Source organism: Tachyglossus aculeatus, chromosome 23, assembly GCF_015852505.1.
Source record: "Tachyglossus aculeatus isolate mTacAcu1 chromosome 23, mTacAcu1.pri, whole genome shotgun sequence".
NCBI lineage: Eukaryota > Metazoa > Chordata > Mammalia > Monotremata > Tachyglossidae > Tachyglossus > Tachyglossus aculeatus.
The window spans coordinates 9,201,012-9,217,867 of record NC_052088.1 but is presented as its reverse complement, the minus strand read 5'-3'; the positions used below and the strand labels follow the sequence as shown (position 1 = coordinate 9,217,867).

The 16,856-nt window shown below is 48.4% G+C and overlaps 1 protein-coding gene across 1 annotated transcript in view; it reads left to right on the top strand.

Moving 5' to 3' along the window:
• Window positions 1-16,856, top strand: part of ANAPC1 (anaphase promoting complex subunit 1) — a 116,832-nt gene that overhangs the window by 88,306 nt on the left and 11,670 nt on the right. Inside the window, exons 39-44 of the mRNA XM_038765774.1 lie at window positions 2,764-2,850; window positions 7,026-7,143; window positions 8,386-8,463; window positions 9,652-9,719; window positions 13,040-13,178; window positions 16,309-16,395. Of these exons, the coding sequence (XP_038621702.1) occupies window positions 2,764-2,850; window positions 7,026-7,143; window positions 8,386-8,463; window positions 9,652-9,719; window positions 13,040-13,178; window positions 16,309-16,395 (577 nt within the window). The remainder of the gene's footprint in view (window positions 1-2,763; window positions 2,851-7,025; window positions 7,144-8,385; window positions 8,464-9,651; window positions 9,720-13,039; window positions 13,179-16,308; window positions 16,396-16,856) is intronic.

Genomic DNA, 16,856 nt, shown 5'->3' with positions numbered 1-16,856 from the left:
TTCTTGATCGGATTAGGAATAGGGTCGGGCCGGAAGCCAGAGCTGTGTGACCTTTGAAATACACTCTGAGTCCCTGTTCAGAGCTGAGCCTGTGATTTCCAGCACAGAGGGAGCCAATCAGTGATTTTTTCCCAGAACGATCAGATCTTACAAGAAGGGTCTCTTATTCCCCGGTAGGTCACCCTTAAAATTTCCGGTGTTTAATCAATTCGTATGTTTGTTAAAAGTCTCTTTCTCTTCTACCGAATTCACGGTCAGTTATTACGCCCGAGGTGTGGCTTAGGAGAGGCTCCGGGAGACGTGAAGGGAAAATCCCTTCAGCCATGGCCGAGTGAGTCATTACAGTCTGAGAGAGAAACTCCTTCCTTCCATTGATCGGAAAGAAACCGAAATGATATCCGAGGCCCGAATTTGGACGGGAGAATTTCAGAAATGCACACGAACCGTATGAGCCGTCTTCAGCGAGAAAGGGCTCTGTTAAATTGAGAAGAGGTAGAGCACAGTCAGTTAATTAGTGACATTTCCTGAGGGCTGCTGTATGCAGAGCACTGTACTGAGCACTTGAGACGAGTCCAGTAAAGGATTAGGATAATTCCCAGTTTTCCCCGTGATGTGCTTCCAGGCCTATTTTTCCCATTGGTTTTCTCTTCTGTACCCTTTAAAGAGAAGCAAAAGCCCAGAGTATCTCAGAGGCAGGGCTGCAAATTGAAACCCACAAATCAGGAAATACACACGTGAAGGTTTTCAGACGAGCGTCAGCTCTCCCACACCGCATCCTCACAGGCGTGCGGTTCCCCCCCACCCCCCCCCGTCCCGCCGGTAGTATTCGCTGGCTAAAATCCACCAGGTCCTCAGGACGCCCCTCGCCTCTGCGTCCATCCACGGCCCACGCGGGTGGCCGGCCGACAACGAGCTCCCTCTTCCTGTTTCCGCCCTGTAGCTGCCCCTTCCCTTTCCTCTTTCCCGTTCTGGCTGGCCGCCCCTGACCCTCCTTGGCGGATTTTAGTCCGGTAAAGGGGCTACCAATGTCCAGATATGGATTGCCACGATTTTCTCCCACCGACCCGCACGCTCCTTTCCTCTAACACCAAACCCGCTCTCACTATAGGTTCAGCTTATCTGGCTTGCTGCCGGCTCCTTGCCAACTTGTACTTCCCAAGCGCTTAGTACAGTGCTCTGCACACAGTAAGCGCTCAATTAAATACGATTGAATGAATGAATCCCGAAACTCCCTTAGCCTTCCTATCTGACAGACCACCGCTCTTCCCCACCATCACAAAAATCACGTCACTTCCAAGAGGCCCTCCCTCGCTCATCCCTCATTTTCCCCCCGCCTCTCCCCTCTGTGTCAACTAAGTACTTCGGTACACACCTCAGCCCCACAGCTCTTATTCATTCAATCGTATTTATTGAGCGCTTACTGGGTGCAGAGCACTGTACTAAGTGCTTGGGAAGTACAAGTCGGCAACATACAGAGACGGTCCCTACCCAACAACAGGCTCACAGTCTAGAAGGGGGAGACAGTAAACAAAACATGTAGACAGGTGTCAAAATCATCAGAACTAATAGAATTAAAGCTATAGGCACATCATTAACAAAATAAATAGAATTGTAAATATGTACAAGTTACATATTCCAATACTCTGCTAGTTCCCCATGTGTAATTTATTTTAATGCCTGTTTCCCCTGTAGCTTACTGTGGGCAGGGATCACATCCACCAACCCGGTGGTACTGTACTTTCCCCGGTGCTTACTACAGTGTTCTGCACATTGTAGGTGCTCAGTAGATACCATGGATTCACTGACTGATTAATGCCGCTTTACTCCCGGAATGTACTTTATTGTTCGTCCCCTCTAATCTGTAAACTCCTTGTGGGCAGGGATTGTGTCGACCTCCTCTGTTGTATTGCACTCTCCCAAGTGCTAAATACAGTGTTCTGCGCGCAGTATGCGCTCAGTAAATAGCAAGACACCACTCCATAGGTCCTGGAGTCCCAGTCTCGAGTGGGAATCCAAGACCGCGTGACTGCCACCGGCAGAATCCCTTTGTACTCAAGGCATTGTTGTTTTGGGTGATGTTCTGTAAATTCCAATTTCCATTCTGTTCATTCAGTCGTATTTATTGAGCGCTTACTGTATGCAGAGCACTGTACTAAGCGCTTGGGAGGGTACAATATGACAATAAACAGACACACTCCCTGCCCACAGACTCCATCAAACCAGGATTTGAGATCCTGGGAAATCCCACCTGACATTGTTTGAGTCATAGGTTCTTTGCTTAATTTGAAGCTTTTCTGAAATGATTTCCCCTCCTCTACCCTGTCCTCCCTTCCAAAATCCAGTGATAGCCAAGAGCCGAAACCATCCAGCCCTTCTTTCCCTGAAAACATGTCTGCCCCCACCCCCGGCTAACCAGGGCAAATGTTAGGTTTAATTTTAAAGAGCGACCCTGACCCCTCTTGCGCTGGGTGCCAAAGATTGCTCATCGGGGTGATGGGAATTATCATCCGCCGACAGAGTCTCTCTCTGAAAGTGGAAAAGTAGACAGGAAAGGCGTATTTTAGCAGTGTCGCATCTCGTCCGACTAACCCGGAGTGAGCTTCCAGAACTCAACAAGATTTCTGAATTTTCGAGCAAGCCGCTCGTGTGTGTATTAACCCCCTACTTTGGAACCCAATTTCCCGATTCTCAAGAATGCTTTGAGTAAAATCCCGCCCACCCTGGTTGATCATCGTATCCCTTCCTGCTTGAATCTCTTCGCAGGTATTCTCTGAGTACTTCGAATTCTTCAATCGCCGCTCTTCTTTGCGCACTCTATCCTCACTTTCCAGTTCACAGCACTGACAATAGGTGAGTTTTCTTTGTAATGTTTGGACTCCAAACACGTCACTGGCCTGACCTCCAGTTCCTATAAGGGAAAGTTGGAGGAACTCATCTGTTGCGGTGTGGAAAGACAAAGAGATAGCCATAGATGGATTGGAATTACCTCTCCACAGCAGTGCAGCCGTCATTAGTATTTATTTCTCATTTCACTATTAGCATCCCTAGAGTCCCTGACAATTCCCTTTTAAGTATTTTAACCATTCCCTTTCTAGACTGTGAGCCCACTGTTGGGTAGGGACCGTCTCTATATGTTGCCAACTTGTACTTCCCAAGCACTTAGTACAGTGCTATGCACACAGTAAGCGTTCAATAAATACGATTGATTAAGTAAGCTCGTCGTGGGTAGGGAATGTGTCTGGATATTGTTGTCTGGATATCCCAAGCTTTTAGTGCAGTGTTTTGCTCACAGTAAGCGCTCAGTAAGTACAATTAAATGAATGAACGAAAGAAAGAAGCAGCACGGCTAAGTGGAAAGAGCGCAGGCCTGGGACTTAGGAGACCTGGTTTCTAATCCCGGCTCTGCCACTTCCCTGTTGTGTGACTTTGGGCAAGTTACGTCACTTTTCTGTGCCTCGGTTTCCTCAACTGTAAAACTGAGGATGCAGAGCCTGCCCTCCCTCCCACTTAGGCTGTGAGCCTCATGTGGGACAGGGACTGTGTCTGACCCAGTCAAATTGGACTCACCCTAGCACTTGGAACGGGGCTTGATGCATATCAAGCGCTTAACGAATACCATTTAAAAGGAAAAAAAAGAAGGGAGAAAGAAAAGCAGTCCAAAATGGCCCGCCTGCAGTTGGAGCAGGTGGCATACTTACTGCTCCGTACCCGTCAGTGGGACCAGGCCTCGTTTCACTGCCCCTTTCGTTCCGAGACTGGATTCCTGGTTCCCGGGAATTGGAACCATGATCTTTTCAACACTGCTGAGAAAGGGGCAGTGAGATGAAATGAATGGGAACCGTTCTCCTCCCCATCCTGTCCCCTGTTCGTCTAGACCGTGAGCCCGCTGTTGGGTAGGGACCATCTCTAGACGTTGCCAACTTGTACTTCCCAAGCGCTTAGTCCAGTGCTCTGCACACAGTAAGCGCTCAATAAATACGATTGAATGAATGAATGAATGTTCCCATCCCCTTGGCCCCTTCCCGTGGAAGCCAGGAATTCCCAAACCCACTGGCAGCGTTGGGCGGACTCTGTAACCCTCACCTTAGCCTGAACCTCAGACCGACTAGAATTTCATTTGTGGAGTGAAATGCTCGAGTGAGAAGAAAGGGAAAGCTTCTTGAAGCATCTGTGTTGGGTGTTATCCTGGTCTTGGAAAAACATGTGGAGCCTTATTGAGAATCATTGTGGTCTAGTGGTTAGAGCACGGGCTTGGTCGGGTCAGAAGGACCTGGGTTCTAGTCCCAGTTCCTCTTCTTGTCTGCTGGGTGACCTAGGGCAAGTCACTTCTCTTCTCTGTGCCTCAGTTCCCTCAGCTGGAAAATGGGGATGAAGAATGTGAGCCCCATGTGGGACGGGGACAAGAGCCAACCTGATTAGCTTGTATCCACCTCAACACTTTGAATAGTGCCTGGCACATAGTAAGCACTTAACAAATATAAAAAAAAAACGAAAATAGCACCAGATCATCCCCAGTCCTAGAGGGTGTTGTGTTCTGGATATCCAGTCACTCCTTCAAGGCTTTGGAGGAAGTAGAGTCCATTCTGACAGACGGAGCAAACAAACAAAGTCACAGGCTAGGCCTCACTTTGAACACTTCTAGGCTGTGAGCCTGTTGTGGGCAGGGACTGTCTCTATTCATTGCTGAATTGTCTTCCTAAGCGCTTAGTTCAGTGCTCTGCACCCAGTAAAAGCTCAGTAAATATGATTGAATGAACACTTTACTCTTCATGGCAGAATCTCCAGTTCAGTCGGAGCCGATGTCCGGGCCGTAGGTGAGCTGAATCTTCAGGCTTCTGACATGTGGCCGGGTTCTTGGTTTTGTTGTTTGGCTCGAAAACACTACCGTAATTCGAGTGACCTAAACTCCCCACTAAACCCAATCCATCAGTGGTCTTTATTGAGTGCTTCCTATATGCAGAACACTGTATTAAGTGCTTGGAAGAGTAAAGTGCAACAGAACTAGCAGCCATGTTCCCTGCCCCTAATGAGCGTTCGGTCTAGAGAGGAGACAGACTTTAATATGAAGAAAGAAGCGATTTATAGTAAATCATTTAAAGATGTGAATTTTACATCTTAGAATGTTAGTAACCCCATGTTACTTTTGTGGCATATAACAATAAACCTGGGGAGAAATGATCTTATTAGAGATATTCACCCAGCTCCATTTTGAGCTCTCCAGCCCTAATCCAAATTGAGTGGTATCTTAATGATAATTGTGGTACTTAAGTGCTTGCTGTGTGTCAATAATAATAATTGTGGTATTTGTTAAGCACTTACTACGTGCCAGACACTGTACTGAGCTCTGGCGTGGATACAAGCGAATTGGGCTGGTCACCGTCCCAGCCCCACGTGGGGTCACAGTCTCAATCCCCATTATACAGATGAGGTAACTGAGGCCCAGAGAAGTGACGTGTCCAAGGCCACACAGCAGACAAGTGGCAGAGCCGGGTACTAAGCGCTGGGGTGGACACTACGGGTCCCACACGGGGCTCATCGTCTACATAGGAGGGAGAACAGGTATTGAATCCCCATTCTACAGATGAGGGAACCAAAGGACAGAGAAGTTAAAGGACTTGCCCAAGGACACACAGCGCTTAGTACAGTGCTTTGCACATAGTAAGCGCTTAACAAATAAACGAGTGGCCGAGCCAGGATTAGGACTCAAATCCTCTGACTCGCAGGCTCGTGCTCTTTCCACTGAGGCCACATTGCTTCCCGTGGAATTGTTCCACGGAATGTCCCATGGACAACCTTGCTGCCAGCAATGTCTTCCTCAAATGCAAAGAACACCGACTATAATGTGAATTTTACCAGGTTTTCTCACGCGGTAGCCTGAGATCGTGGTCTGGTACAGGATGCGTGAGGGATACTATTCACTGGAAGTAAAGAGGAAGTTCAGACAGGAAAAGTGTTACGGCTTCTTAAAGAAGTTTTTAGAAATGGCCATCAGCTGTTTTTGTGAAAGTCTACCAAGTGTTTGGCTCTTTTCGTTTTCACTATAGAAAAGAAGTAGTGTGGCTCAGTGGAAAGAGCCCGGGCTTTGGAGTCTGAGGTCATGGGTTCAAATCCAGGCTCCACTACATGTCTGCTGTGTGACATTGGGCAAATCACTTAACTTCTCTGAGCCTCAGTTACCTCATCTGGAAAATGGCGATTAAGACTGTGAGCCCCACATGGGACAACCTGATCACTTTGTATCCCCCCAGTGCTTGGAATAGTGCTTTGCACATAGTAAGCGCTTAACAAATGCCATTATTATTATGATTATTATTACGTTCACTTGGGTTTAAACAATAATCCGACATCTAACTGGTGAAACCTGATTTCCTGAAAAACATGTGTACATATTCAGTATCTTCGGTGTGGACGTACCTTAGCTTTAGCATCTCAAATGGTATCGAAGATGTGTTTGGGGGTTTATTTTTTGTGTGTGTGTGTTTCATCTTGTACCTCGGTCTCATGATTTTAGGATTTTAGATGAGACACTACTAAGAGCCCAAACCGTGAGGTTTTGTTTCTCTAGAGTCAAACAGGCAGAATGTCGAGCCTACTATAATAAAAGCAATAATAATAGTACTTGTTAAGTGCTTGCTATGTGCCTTCTAAGCACTGGGGTAGATACAAGTTAATCAGGTTGGACCCAATCCCTGTCCCACGTGGGGCTCACGGTCTTAGCCCCCATTTTCCAGATGAGGGAACTTAGAGGCCCAGAGAAGTGAAGTAATTTGCCCAAGGTCACCCAGCCGACACGTGGCGGAGCCGGGATGAGAACCCAAGTCCTTCTAACTCACAGGCCCAGGCTTTCTCCACAACGCCACGCTGCGTCTTGGATGGCGTAGCGGATAGAGCGCTTACTATGTGCCAGGCGCCGTTGTGAGGGCCAGATATGAGTCTTCTCCTCTGGGCAGTTGACAGGCCGTCGTCGGGGGCCTTTCCTGAGCCCATTTCCTTCCGACGCGCTTGTCTGTATTTTCCGTGGACAGGTATCACCTCCAGGCACTGCGGCACCTCTACGTGTTGGCGGCAGAACCCAGGCTGCTTGTCCCCGTCGACGTGGATACAAACGTTCCTTGTTACGCGCTGCTAGAGGTCACATACAAGGTAATTTTCCCGATCTGCCAGGGAGAGGGATCAGTTTATTTCTCTGAATGGCTGCCTCCCCCTCTAGACGGTAAGCTCGTCGTGGGCAGGGAATGTGTCTGTTTATCATTTCGTTGGACTCTCCCAAGCGCCGAGTACAGTGCTTGGCACACAGCACTCAGTAAATTCGACTGTGTTTATTGAGTTGATTGAGGACTGACTATAGTAGTAATAATAATAATAATGCTGGCATTTGTTAAGCGCTTACTATGTGCCAAGCACTGTTCTAAGCCCTGGGGTAGATACGAGGTAATTAGGTTGTCCCACATGGGGCTCACAGTCTTAATCCCTATTTTACAGATGAGGGAACTGAGGCACAGAGAAGTTAAGCGACTTGCCCAGAGTCACACAGCTGACAAGTGGCAGAGCCGGGATTAGAACCCATGACTTCCGACTCCCAAGCCCGTGTTCTTTCCGCCAAGCCACGCTGCTTCTCTGTGCTGAGCGCTCGGGACGGGACGATACAGCAGATTTAACACAGGCGTTCCCTTCCCGCAACGAGCGTACAGTCTAGAGGGGGAGAGTTTAATGCTGTAGAGTTGGTAGGCCCATTCCCTGCCCACAAAGAGCTTGCAGTCTAGAGGAGGAGAGTCCGGTACGACCGATTTGGTCGGAGCGTTCCCAGCTCACAACGAGCCGGCATTCATTCATTCATTGTCGTATTTATTGAGCGCTGACTGTGTGCAGAGCACTGTACTAAGCGCTTGGGAAGTACAAGTCGGCAGCATGTAGAGACGGTCCCTACCCAACAACGGGCTCAAGACTAGCCCTCCAGCTTGAGGCATTCTCCAAGCCCTCACATGAAGAAGCCGATGATCGTCGTCCCAGAGTGAAAGTCGTGGCATTTACACGCCTCCTGTGCGCAGAGCACTGTCCTAAGCACTTGGGAGAGTACAGTCCAACGGAGTCGGTGGGCACGATCCCTGCCCACAACAGGCCGGCAAGATTATCCGTTTAGTTCGTAATGCTCTCTAGGCTCGCAAATCAGCCTCACACACAGAAGTCGATGATCATCTTCCCTGCCACTCAGTGGTATTTAATTGAGTGAGCGCTCACTGTGCGCAGAGCCCTCTGCTAAGCACTCAGGAGAGTAAGTAGACGCAATTCCGGCCTTCAGGGAGCTTACAGTCTCGCCGGGGGGGTGGGGGTCATTACAGGGAGGGAGAAGCAACAGAGTCCAGGTTCAGTTGTTCCATTTTCCAGGGGTCACAGTGGTATGAAGAAACAACCGAAGAGCTGATGGCCCCCACTCTTCTCCCCGAGCTCCATTTACTAAAGCAGGTAAGAGGGGACTGTTTGTTTTGTTTGTTTTCTGGTACTTAAGCGCTTTTTGTCCCACATGGGGGCTCACAGTCGTAAGAAGGAGGGAAAATAATCCTAATGCTGGCATTTGTTAAGCGCTTACTATGTGCCAAGCACTCTTCCAACCTCTGGGGTAGATACAGGGTAATTAGGTTGTCCCACATGGGGCTCACAGTCTTAATCCGTTGTACAGATGAGGTAACTGAGGCACAGAGACGTTAAGCGGCTTTCCCAAAGCCACACAGCAGACGAGTGGCGGAGCCGGGATTAGAACCCACGACCTCTGACTCCCAAGAGTTCTTTCCGCTAAGCCACGCTGCTTCTCTGTGCTGAGCGCTCGGGACGGGACGATACAACAGAATTAGCACAGGCGTTCCCTTCCCACAACGAGCGTATTGAATCCTGTCATTCATTCATTCAGTCGTATGCATTGAGCGCTTACTGTGTGCAGAGCGCTGGACTAAGCGCTTGGGAAGTCCAAGTTGGCAACATCTAGAGACGGTCCCTACCCAACAGCGGGCTCACAGTCTAGAAGGGGGAGACAGACAGCAAAACAAGGCATATTAACGAAATAAAATAAATAGAATAAATATGTACAAGTAAAATAAATAGAGTAATAAATATGTACAAACACATATACATATATACATGCATACAGGTGCTGTGGGGTTCTAATCCTGGCTCTGCCACTTGTCTACTGTGTGACCTAGACTGTGAGCCCACTGCTGGGTAGGGACCATCTCTATATGTTGCCAACTTGTGCTTCCCAAGCGCTTAGTACAGTGCTCTGCACACAGTAAGCGCTCGATAAATACGATTGAATGAATGAAAGACCTTGGGCAAGTTGCTCAACTTTTCTATGCTTCAGTTCCTTCATCTGTAAAACGGGGAGTCAAGACAGTGAGCCCCACGTGGGACGGGGACTGCGTCTCACCCCATTTGCTTGTATCCGCCCCAGTGCTTAGTACAGTGCCTGGAGCCCACTGTTGGGTAGGGACCGTCTCTATATGTTGTCAAATTATACTTCCCAAGCGCTTAGTACAGTGCTCTGCATACAGTAAGCACTCAATAAATACGATTGAACGATTGAATGAATGGCACATAGTAAGCGCTTAACAAAAAGCATCATTATCATTATTATTATTTTTCTGAAATATGTCTTGGCAGGTTAAAGTGAAAGGGCCGCGCTACTGGGAATTACTCATCGACCTGAGCAAGGGGACTCACCATTTGAAGTAAGTAGTCACACCTGACTTGATTTCCCCCAGGTCGAATCCTTCCGTAACAGTCCCATGTGGTTTGAGGTAGAGACCAGATAATCAGGTCCCCTATGACACTCAGAATCTAAGTAGGAGGGAGAGCGATGATCACATCCCCATTTTGTAATTGAGGGAAGTGAGGTACAGAGGAGTAAAGTGACTTGCCCAAGGTCACAAGTAGCAGAAGCGGAAGTAGAACCCAAGTCCTTTGACTCCCGGGCCCGCACTTTATCCACCAGGCCAGGCTTTTGGAAACAGGTTTTTTAAAAACCTGGCTGACGGCCATAAGTTCAGTGGAAAAAGCGTCGAGCCGCGATATCATTCAAATCTGGACTTCAGGAAGCATATCCTGCTCCGATCAGTCTTTTCCATCTAAAACCACGGGTAGAATTCTGCGTAGCCATCTGAAAGCAGAAATTCTGAAAATGAGTGTAACCGTATCATCTTCCAGAACCAGTTCAACCTTCTGAAATCTCAAAGTTACCCATCCTGTTAGATTTGAAGTCGGGCCCGTTTATGGGACGGGTGCTTGTGAAGGCGTCACTTAACCTGGTCCTGTTAAACGCGCAGGTCTGTCAGTCGATTGTATTTATTGAGTGCTCACTGTGTGCAGAGCACTGGGCTAAGCACTTAAGAGAGCGTAGTCCAATGCTCTGCACAAAGTAAGCGCTCAATAAATTCATTCTTTCATTCAGTCGTATTTATTGAGCGCTTACTGTGTGCAGAGCACTGGACTAAGCGCTTGGGAAGTACAAGCCGGCAACACATAGAGGCGGTCCCTACCCAACAGTGTGCTCACAGTCTAGAAGGGGGACAGACAACAAAACAAAACATATTAACAAAATAAAATAAATAGAATAAATATGTACAAATAAAATAAATAGAGTAATAAATACGGACAAACATATATACGGTTGCTGTGGGGAGGGAAAGGAGATAAGGTGGGGGAGATGGGGAGGGGGAGGAGAGGGAGAGGAAGGAGGGGGCTCAGTCTGGGAAGATTGAATTGAATGAAGAGAGTACAAGAGAACAATACAACAGACACGTTCCCTGCCCACAACGAGTTTATAGCCTAATAAGAATAATATCTGTGGTATTTGTTAAGCGCTTGCTGTTTGGTCAGACACTGAGGTGGATATGAGGTAATCCGATTAGACCCAGTCCCTAGCCCACATGGGGTTCACAGTCTTAATCCCCATTTTGCAGATGAGGGAACTGAGGCCCAGAGAAGTGAAGTGGCTTGCCCGAGGTCACACAGCAGACAAGGGGCGGAGCCGGGGTGAGAATCAATCAATCAATCAATCAGTCGTATTTATTGAGCACTTACTGTGTGCAGAGCACTGTACTAAGCGCTTGGAAAGTACAAGTTGGCAGCATATAGAGACAGTCCCTACCCAACAGTGGGCTCCCAGTCTAAAAGGGGGAGATGAAGAACAAAACCAAACATGCTAACAAAATAAAATAAATAGAATAGATATGTACAAGTAAAATAGAGTAATAAATATGTACAAACATATATACATATATACAGGTGCTGTGGGAAAGGGAAGGAGGTAAAATGGGGGGTTAGAGAGGGGGAGAGAGGGGGTTCTTCTGACTCCCAAGCCTGGGTTCTACCCAGTAGCCACACTGCAGGAGCCAGGAGCCCCAGAGGAACAACCCCTTTCTTCCTCTTCTCCCACAGAGGGTAAATTGGAATCAGAGTTGTGACGGCCTCCTCTTTTCCTGTTGCCCGACTCAGTTATTCAGAGTCTGTTTCCTGTGGAATCAAATGCTCTGCAGAAGCAACACGACCGCACGGAAGGGGCCGGGGCCCGGGAATCCGAAATACTGGGCTCTAATCCGGCTCTGTCACTTGCCCGTGATGTGACCTGGGGCAAGTCACTTAACTTTTAGGGGGCCTCGGATTCCTCATCTGTAAAATGGGGCTTCACTACCTGTTCTCCCTCCTCCTTAGACTGGCTGGGAGCCCGATGAGGATAGGAATTGTGTCTTACCTGATGATGATGGTATTTGTTACGCGCTCACTATAATAATAATAATAATAATGATGGTATTTGTTAAGCGCTTACTACGTGCCAAGCATTGTTCTAAGCACTGGGGGAGATACAAGGTAACCAGGTTGTCCCACGTGGGGCTCACAGTCTTTAATCCCCATTTTACAGGTGAGGGAACTGAGGCACAGAGAAGTGAAGTAACTTGCCCAAAGTCACACAGCTGACAAGTGGCGGAGCCGGGATTCGAACCCATGACCTCTGACTCCCAAGCCCGGGCTCTTTCCACTGAGCCACGCTGCTTCTCTGTGAGTCTAGCGCTTGGGGAGAAGAAAACTAGATAACCAGGTCGAACACAGAGTATCTCCTATGTACCCGGCCCTTAGTACAGTGCTTGTCGCAGAGTAAACGTTTAACAAGAGCCACCGTTATTATTGTTGTTTGAGGAGTGGCACCATTGTGAAAGTATTAAAAAGGACTCTATTGGCCTTTATTTAGGAGCCAGGTCTATGTTCTTTAACCTGTCTGCTGTAAGGGAGTGGTATTAATAATAATAATAATAATAATAATAATAATAATAATAATAATAATGATGTTGGCATTTGTTAAGCGCCTACTATATGCAATGCACTGCTCCAAGTGCTGGGGAGGATACAAGGTGATCATCTGTAAAAGGGGGACGAATAATAAAGATGGCACTTATTGAGCTCTTACTATGTGCAAAACACTGTTCTAACTGCTGGGGAGGTTACAAGGTGATCAGGTTGTCCCACGGGGGGCTCACACCCTTCATCTCCATCTTACAAATGAGGTAACTGAGGCACAGAGAAGTTAAGTGGCTTGCCCAAAGTCACACAGCTGACAATTAGCAGAGTAGGGATGGCCTTGTATCCCCCCAGCGCTTAGGACAGGGCTTGGCACGTAGTAAGCGCTTAGCAAATGCCATCATTAGTATTATGCTAAGTGCTGGGACTGTGAGCCCGTTGTTGGGTAGGGACCGTCTCTATATGTTGCCAACTTGTACTTCCCGAGCACTTAGTACAGTGCTGTGCACACAGTAAGTGCTCAATAAGTACGATTGAATGAATGAAGTGTCCCACGTGGGGCTCACAGTCTTCATCCCCATTTTACAGATGAGGTAACTGAGGCACAGAGAAGCTAAGTGACTTGCCCAAGGTCACACAGCCGACAATTGGCTTTTCAGGCTTGGGCTATGCTTGCTTAGTATTAAAGCAAGAGTCAGCTTTCACCCAGTAAGGTAGAGTGCGACTCCTTGGTGAATTCCACCGTTTTGTCCTCCAGATCGATCCTTTCCAAGGACGGAGTGCTGTATGTGAAACTCAGGGCCGGTCAGCTCTCTTACAAGGAGGATCCCATGGGCTGGCGGAGCCTCTTAGCCCAAACCGTCACTCACAGGAATTCCGAAGCCCGGGCCTTCAAGGTAAAACCTGTTATCCTTGGAATAATCGTCATCATCATCGTTATCCTAATAATATTTGTGAAGTGCTTACTACTGCTAAGTGCTGGGGTAGATACAAGGTACTCAGGTCGGACATAGTCCCGGTCACACATGGGGCTCACAGTCTCAAGCCCCGTTTTCCAGATGAGGTCACTGAGGCTCAGGGAAGTGAAGTGACTTGTCCAAGATCCAACAGCAGACAAGAGGCCGAGCCGGAATTAGAACTCAGATCTCTCCCGACTCCTAGGCCTGGGCTGTATCTATCAGGCTATGCTGCTTCGTCGCGGAAGCCTTGCTGAGGAGGGCAATAGTTCCCCCTCCCTCTGTCCAGGCAGATAAGGTGTTTAGCAAACCCCTGTCCTGACTGAGCCCTCTGATACCATTTTAAAGAGAGACCCAAACCGAGACTTTCTCCGCTGTCCCGAGAGTCAGTATTCATTGTCGTATTTATTGAGCACCTACTGTGTTCAGAGCACTGTACGAAGCGCCTGAGCGAGTATGACAATAAACAGACACATTCCCTGCCCTCAGAGAGTTTACAGTCTAGAGGGGGAGCCTGCCGTCCAGCAGGCACAGACCCAAAGTCAGCATCGGCCGCAGCCGTGGAAAATACACGCAGGAACGCTCGTGGGTTCTTGTAGACTTAGCGCTTAGTACAGTGCTCTGCACACAGTAAGCCCTCAATAAATACGATTGATTGTAGATGTAGACCTCACTGAGATCACTGCTGCCTAGTTTACAGGCCCAGGCAACGCCCTGCTAATGGGGTGATTCGTTTTTATTTCATTTACCCAAACCAGGTAGGTTTGTCCAGGCAGCAAGCAGCTGGCTTCCAGCCTCCTTCTCCTGAGACATCGCCACCTTTTCCAAATCCCATCCTGCAGGTTGGATAAAATGGGAGAAACAGTTAGGTTCCCCTTGCCCCGCGTACTTTTTTCAGCTCAATAGGAGCCTCCCGCATCCTGCTAAACGCAGGACGTATTTGAAACTAGTGCCGAAGAGCGCCGGCCATCAAAGGGAGGTCTCTGGCCGGTACAATCCGGTCCTTTCCCTTGCTCAATCTAGAGGGGGCCCGGATGTGGAAGAGGGGCCAGCTGGGAGTGGTTTGGGGGGCCAGTGGGCACGGGGAGGGAGAGGACGCCGGCAGTTTGAGAAGGTTATTGAGGCAAATCATTTCCCCTCCATCTCCGCGGCTCTCAGCCGGCTTCTTTTGAGAAGAGAGCATCCGTAGTAGCCCCGATTGCCCCTTCCCCGACCTCGCTGGGGTGTTTAAAAGCAAACTCCAGCCCTCCCGGAAAAGAGACGGGCCATCATTCCCATGACCCTAGACGTGGGAGTGACTCAGACAGGGCCTGAACTAGTCTGGTAACCAATGTGTATGGACCCCTGAGGTCCTTCGTTTGGCTGAGTTATTTCTCGTTCAGTTGTATTTACTGAGTAAATTGTATTTACTGAACTAAGCGCTGGGGAGAGTACAATATGACAGCAAACAGACACATTCCCTGCCCACAACCAGCTCACTAGATTGTGGGCTGGGAATGTGTCTGTTTTCTCCAGCTGAAAAGAGGGGTTTGGGGGCAAGGGTGCTTGGGGCGTGGATTCTTCTCTTGGAGTGAGAGTTCACTGGCATAAGTAGGATGGGAGGAAGATTACCGGGGGTGTTCGAATTTGTCCCCGAGGGGCTTGGATCAGGAGCTGGGCTAGAGAGAGAAAAGTAGCCCCAGGGCATGACCAGTGCCATTACTGAGGGGGCAAAGGAGGAGAAGGATGAAGAGGAGGAGGAGACATCATCGGAGATGCCGATGAGCCCAACCCAGTTGGGGTGGGAGAAAGAGGGAACAGTCTTCACAGATACGAGAAGAGAAACAAATCAGAACGGCAGAGATGCCACTGAGTGCCTCTGCTCACTGAAGAGTGAGAAGGAAATCGTCAACCTTGGGAAAGTTTTTTGACAATCCCCTTCCCACAAGCTGCCCCCCATCTAATTGCTCGTCCTCCGGCGGATGTGGTTCCTTTTTAGTTTGGCAGAGAAGCCAAAACAGCTCAGGGAGGGGCCGGTTGGGAGAAGAATTTGCTCTGTTGGTTAGCAATTGCTAGCAATGCAGCCCAGACCTCCTAATAATAACAACTGTGGTGGTCGTTAAATGCTTACTGTGTGAGAAGCACCGTTCTAGGCGCTGGGGTAGATAGAAAGTAATCAGATCGGACACAGCGTATGTCCCACGTGGGACTCACAGTCTTGGTCCCCATTTAAGAGGTGAGGGAACTGGGGCCCAGAGAAGTGAAGTGACTTGCCCAGTGGGGTCACACAGCAGACAAGACCCCTTGTTCTGTCCACTAGGCCACCCTGCTTCTCCTGCTCATTGACATATCCGGGAGTCTTGTGCACAGTGCATTTGGTAATGCTCTTCCAAATACGTGCCTTTACCGATGTATAACAATTTACTGAGCACTTACCGTGTCCAGAGCACTCTGCCAAATACCTGGGAGAGCAGTCGGTGGTATTTATTGAGCGCTTACCGTGTCCAGAGCACTGTGGACTAAGCACTTGGGAGAGGAGTCAGTGGTATTTCTTGAGTGCTTACCGTGTGCAGTAGTGGAGAAAGTACAACCCACTAGAGGTGGTAGACATGTTCCCAGCCCACAGCGAGCTTGCAATCTAGTGGGGGAGGCAGACTTTTAAGTAAGGTAAAGAGAAGGGAAGAGGCAGAGGGGAAGAATGTGTGCGTAAGTGCTGCGGGGGCGGCTATCAAAGCGCTTAACAGGTTCAGGCTCACATGTGTTGGTGACGCAGAGAGGAGGGGAAGATAGGTGGGGAAGTATGACTGAGAGCCCACTGTTGGGTAGGGACCGTCTCTATATGTTGCCAACTTGTACTTCCCAAGCGCTTATTCCAGTGCTCTGCACACAGTAAGCGCTGAATAAATACGATTGAATGAATGAATGAATGAAATGGAGCGGAATCTCAAATTAAACCTACTTTAGATCCAAATTCTCTTCGATCTCTCAGAAACCAAACGGGACGGTGGATAGATCCATTCTACTAAATTCAATGCAGTCGAACAGTTCAGTTACAGCCAGTTGTTATCTCATGTTCATCCTTTACTTTTAGCCAGAAGCTATTTCAGCTTTCACCTCCGATCCAGCTCTTCTCTCATTTGCCGAATATTTCTGCAAACCAACCGTGAATATGGGCCAGGTAAATACAGAGAGACGTAAAGCCTTGGGGCGGACATTGGTATTATTTGTTTTTTAATAATAATTGTAACTGTGGTATTTGTTAAACGCTTGCTACGTGCCAAACACTGTTCTAAGCACTGGGGTAGTTACAGTTAAATCAAGTGGGACACAGTTCCTGACCCACTTGGGACTCACTGTCTTAATCCCGATTTTAGAGACGAGGTAACCGAAGCACAGGGAAGTGAAGTGACTTGCCAGAGGTCACACGGCAGACACGTGGCAGAGCCGGGATTAGAACCCACATCCTCTGATTCCCAGGCCCGGGCTCTTTTCACTAGGCCACACTGTTTTTATTCATATATACGTAATTGGTCCATCAAAAGGCAGAAAACTGATGATCCGAAATCAGTTTTCTGAATTGGAAGGTGGATACAGTCCTCTTTATTTCATCCTTAAGTGAAAATAAAAATTTATGTGCTT